This window comes from Vicia villosa, unplaced genomic scaffold (genome assembly GCF_029867415.1).
Source record: "Vicia villosa cultivar HV-30 ecotype Madison, WI unplaced genomic scaffold, Vvil1.0 ctg.001707F_1_1, whole genome shotgun sequence".
Lineage (NCBI taxonomy): Eukaryota > Viridiplantae > Streptophyta > Magnoliopsida > Fabales > Fabaceae > Vicia > Vicia villosa.
Genome location: NW_026705704.1, coordinates 428,692 through 434,289, shown reverse-complemented (window position 1 = coordinate 434,289; position 5,598 = coordinate 428,692). Strand labels below are relative to the sequence as shown.

At 34.2% G+C, this 5,598-nt stretch overlaps 1 protein-coding gene across 1 annotated transcript; it reads left to right on the top strand.

Moving 5' to 3' along the window:
- The first annotated feature begins 529 nt into the window (after positions 1-529).
- On the top strand, positions 530-4,762 carry LOC131636364 (superoxide dismutase [Cu-Zn], chloroplastic). The gene is made up of 9 exons (XM_058906980.1): positions 530-843; positions 1,233-1,257; positions 1,615-1,651; positions 1,733-1,772; positions 1,877-1,972; positions 2,062-2,093; positions 2,262-2,337; positions 2,988-3,041; positions 4,326-4,762. The coding sequence occupies exons 1-9, from the start codon at positions 609-611 to the stop codon at positions 4,349-4,351; spliced, it is 621 nt and encodes a 206-aa protein (XP_058762963.1). The 5' UTR covers positions 530-608; the 3' UTR covers positions 4,352-4,762.
- The last annotated feature ends 836 nt before the right edge of the window (positions 4,763-5,598 follow it).

The window sequence follows — 5,598 nt, the reverse complement described above, 5'->3', positions numbered from 1 at the left end:
TATTTAAGAACATTAAAATTTTTTTTTGTTGCTTATATTTGAGATCGGAGAGTGTACCTCCCAAATATAATCTCTAAGCAAATTGAATTGACTACAATAACTATGTCATGTTTAGGGGTGACAAAACAGGCCCGACTTGCTGGGCATGCCAGTTTTTTTATGGGCTTTACATAAAAAAGATCCAAAGTTCGTAGATATTCTCCGGCCCTGCTCTCACTTTTCTGCAGGGAGGGCCAATATTTTAGACTCGTACCCTTAATTATGTCCGTTCCACTCTATTTTTTGCAGACTTTTGTAGGACGTACCTAAACGGGACGGACATGCCTGTTTGCCACCCCTACTCATGTTTTCTTTTCCAAATGAATAGACTCATTTGTTTTATTTATTTTCTTCATTTATTTTCTTATTATTTTGCATTTCCAATTTCCTACCACATAACAAATCCAACCAAAACAAAAATAAAAAAAACATAAAAAAAAAAAAAACAAAACTAGAGAAAGGGGTAGAAACTAGAAAGTGTGTGATCTGGGGAGCAACAAAAACCAAAACAATTTTATTTCACACATTCTCTGTTGCATTATCACAAACACCCGAAACTCTATCTCACTATGCAACTAGCAATGGCTTCACAAACTCTCGTCTCGCCTTCACCGCTCTCTTCTCATTCTCTTCTCCGAACATCTTTCTCCGGCGTCTCCGTCAAGCTCGCTCCTCAATTCTCAACTCTCAAAACTTCGAATTTCAAACCTCTCACAGTAGTCGCTGCTGCCAAGAAAGCCGTCGCTGTCCTTAAGGGAACCTCCACCGTCGAAGGTGTTGTCACTCTCACTCAAGACGATGAAGGTGGATCCTCTTCCTAATCCTTTCAAATGTCCATTTCACTTATGAATTTATCAATAGTAATTTGGGTTTTTTTTTATATTGTTACTGAAAATTGAAATGAATGGCATGCTTCATTGTTAATTAGTTGCAGTCTATGTATCACCATCTCTGAAAAATGATGTGTATGTATCGGTGTCCGGGAACGATTGAGTTTAATTTATTAGTTTTCTTCAAATTCTTACTCCGACGTGCAAATGTCGGTGTCGTGTTTTCGGTGTTCGTGCTTTATAGGTTGCTATTATGCTAGTAGGTTGCAGTTTTGTAAAGTATATTTAGTAATGTAATGATTACTTCTCTATGTGCTGAATTGAATAACTATAAGCTATATGTGTTTTTTGTTTGATGAGTAGGTCCAACAACAGTTAATGTTCGTATTGTTAAGAAGTGTGGTTGGGCCTAACTCAACCCTACAAAACCGGCTTGTAGGGTGAGGATTGCCCCCACTTATAAGGACATGTTCAGGCCATATATTGTCCGATGTGGGACTCTTAACACACCCCCTCACGCCCAGGACTAGACAACTGGAGCGTGGAAATAAATGGTGGGTGGCCCGATAGCGGAAACCATAGAAGGTGGCCCACCGGATCTTAAACCAGGCTCTGATACCATGTTAAGAAGTGTGGTTGGGCCTAACTCAACCCTACAAAACCGGCTTGTAGGGTGAGGATTGCCCCCACTTATAAGGACATGTTCAGGCCATATATTGTCCGATGTGGGACTCTTAACACGTATCACTGGCCTTACACCAGGGCTTCATGGTTTTCACTTAGTGAGTGTTACTTTAAGTCCATTCCTTCAAAAAATTTGTTTATGTATCTGCCTCTATAATATATGTTGCTTTATCTTGCAGCATGAGTATGGTGATACCACAAATGGGTGTATCTCAACAGGTAATGCAGACCTTTGTTTCTGTTTTTTTGTATTTTATTTTATTTTTGCTATGGTTTGATTTGACTAAAGTTAGGACTGTATGCTGCTTGAATCTCCTATTTAGGACCACATTTTAATCCCAACAAGTTGACACATGGTGCTCCTGAAGATGAAATCCGTCATGCGGGTGACCTGGGAAACATAGTTGCTAATGCTGAAGGTAATGCTTCTCTCCTCTACTCTTCTTTGAAAAGCTTTTCGGATCTTCTAATCTTCTTATGTGTCGTTTTTTGATTTTGGGAAATGCAGGAGTTGCAGAGGCGACAATCGTGGACAATCAGGTGTGCTTTGTTATTTGTGTTTTAAAAATATGATAGTTGACAGTTCTTTTGATAATTATTTCAAACCATGGTTCTTGTGCCTGTGGGTCGGAACACTGAGTTTTTTGAAGAAACTATATGGTTTGTTGTTGAATGTAGCTAACCTTGTTCTTTGACAAAATCATGCAGATACCACTCACTGGCCCCAATTCAGTCGTTGGGAGAGCCTTAGTGGTTCACGAACTTCAAGATGACCTTGGAAAGGGTTAGTTCTTCCATTTTAAATATTTATTGATATTTTCCTTATGATTTATGCTATAGATGAAAATACTGTCTAATGGGTTTACAGAAAATAATGATGTAAACTGATGAAATTTTATTGATAGACCAATGGAGGAAATAGTATAACAGAATGGAAAACAAATCTTGTAGAGGGATACTACTAGCCTATCCCAGTGGCTCTCATGAGAGTATTCTCTCTTTCCAATAACATAATTCTAAGATGATTCTCTTACACCACATTATTCCCTTATATAACTAACTCTGATGTCAGTCCTGCCTCCAGTTCGCCCTTCCAGATACTCTCACTAGATCCTTTTGTGCTTCCTTTGGTATACTCCATATTTTGGGCCTGTCCACAACCTTCTTAAGTGTGACTCCCTGATCATTAGGCCCAACTCCCTCATTCCTATCACTGTCACAAGCATCAAACCAGTATTACCCAAATAGACAATAGATGAGTGTCTACTTGTCACAGGGGAAGAATGCTACGAATATGGAGTTGCTTGTTTATGTTCTTTCTAACATTGTATATCTCATGTTGTGTTTGTAGTCTTGTATATCGAGTATGGTATGTGAATAATAACTGAAGTATTTTTATTTTGGTCTCATCTGCATCTGCTCATACTTTTGCAGGTGGACATGAACTTAGTTTGAGCACCGGGAATGCTGGTGGAAGATTAGCTTGTGGTATGTTGAAACTTATGCATTAAAACAGTTCTATCCTTTTCTTATTTGTCAATTCTTACATGTTTATGATTATATCATATGTTATTTGATTTGCACTTTTCTTCAATTACTTTCCATTAAGCAATGCACATCTTTGATATGGTTTAGAATCAAGCTCCATACATTATTCTCAAAGAGTTGCGCATTAAGCATTTAAGTCTGGATAAGCTGGGTCTCGATTTATAGCAGATGAACACTATCTACTGCTAAATTGAACAAATGGTTTTATTGAAATTATGGCATGTTGCTATATGTTAGGTTGACGTAAATGATACTTGAGAATATGTTAGGTTGACGTAGATGACTATAGGTTTAGAATATCTTTTTGCATATATGCTTTAAGACCTTTGACAGTGATATGATATAGTTGTAGAATTCATTCTCCAATTAAAACAAGAAAGTATATGCAGTTTCTCATTTTGTTGCCTTCTTGGATTGGAGTTATTGGCTTAAAATTAAATTTGATAAATTTTTTGCTGAATGGTATTAATATATTTCGATTAAAAGAGAAATCACAAGCTTGAATACATAACTGTCAATTTTTTTTATAAGCTATAGGTTTACATTTAAATCAAAGCCTTTCCCAATTATAGTGATTGTATTTAAGCTTATAGATGTTATGCCACATGTCATACTTGCAATTTGTCTAAAAACATAATATTTGGTGTTAAAAGCTATAGAAGCACTTTTTTTTGTCATCTATAGGGCATTGGACAGTCCATTCTAAAGTAGTCATGACAATACAGTAGAAAGACGGTAAAGGGCATGGTTTCGCCCAAAGCACCTTTGCTGCTAAGATATTAACCTGCCTCGCAAGAACAATATTAAAACCTGCACACCATACTTGCATCGCCTATTTCACACACTCATTAATGTTTGAGCTACGTTCATACATTACAATAGTTTATCAGCATCTTAAAAGTTCTATCTTATTTCATATAAACTAAATAGTATATCAAGAAAATTTGTTGAACTAGTAAAGACAAGTTGATATATTTATATTAATAAATACTAAATAATATGAGCATAATGTAAATTTAGATTATAGGTTAAACTTGTTTCATGCATGGTGGGTACTCTTGTACCAGGGTGAAATTCTTATGCTCATTCTATAGTCCAATTCTCAAAAGTTATAGCTGATTTATATGTCTGCAATCTTTATAATGTTGTTACTATAATGTTTCTGCATCAAACATTTTATGTTTCTACTCTGATAATGTTTTTGTTGTGCTTGCTTGTTTGCAGGTGTGGTTGGCTTGACTCCAGTATAAATGTTTCAAATGCTTTTGCACCAGCCTCGTTATTTTATATGATGTTTGATATCTTCAGTTATCCTTGTTTTATGAAAAGCTTGATATTAATCACCTTTCAGAAATTAATCACCCCCACGAAGCTTTACTGTTATTTGTTCTCTTCAATTAACAATGTAAACTATAGAACTTAATGTCCTCGAGATTGCGAAACACCGCAGTCGTTTACTAGATAGTTTCATCATGCAGTGAGGTGGGTGTTTCTTCCCTAATAAAGTTTAATTTCTGATGGAGTTCTTGTTCCCTGTTTGTGGAAGAACCTATGTTGATGTTCTGTGCTGTGTTACTTGTGTTCCTATTTAGCTATAATGGTTCATGTGCAAAAGCATGGATACTTGTTGTGTCTAATAGCATGTTTGTTTTGACAGCTAATACCTCCCTCTGTCTTAAACATAAAGCTACAAATCTAAACTGTGTTGGAAAAAAACTTGTAAATTCTTAAAAAAAAAAAGCGCAGATTTTAAGATTATATTTTATTTAGTTCATTTTAGAAAATAAAATTTATTTTAAATTTAATCTCATTATCACTTTTCAATATTAAAATAATAGTTATTTTTTCAATTGCATAATTTAATTATTAGTGTGTACTATTGCAAAGTTAATTTAATGATAGTGTAGTGTTTTTTTTTGTTGATTTTATTAAATTTTTTAATTTGTGTACCAGATTTTTTAAACGATACATTTTAAAATGGCAAAAAAAAAAAAAAAATTAAAGATTTAATTATAACATTTATCCTCAAAGATTATAATTATGTTTTTTTTCCTCAATATTTTTAGTGATTTTGTTTTTTTGTGTTTTTCTAATTTATAGTCTTCCTCTCAAATCTCTTCCAAGTTTATGCTAAAGAGATAATATTTATTAATGTGACACCCAATTCTCATGGCTGCATGATTTTCTTTAGTATTACTAAGTCTTATAAACAGAAATAAAATTATCGCATAATGAAATCTCTAATTAAAATTTAATTTTTAAATATATTTTTAATGTTTTTAATATATAATTTTAAAGCAAAGTTATATTGATATGACTCATGAGGATGGGATGTCCTATGATATCTCTCCGGTGTAAATTTGGAGTTAAATGGGAAGACCGAAGACGTACTCTCAAATCACAAAAAGAGAAAAGGCGTAGAAGTTGCTTCTTAAAAAAATGTGACATTCAAAATCGCACAAATATTTAGATGGCGAAAAAATGCAAATTCATCCAA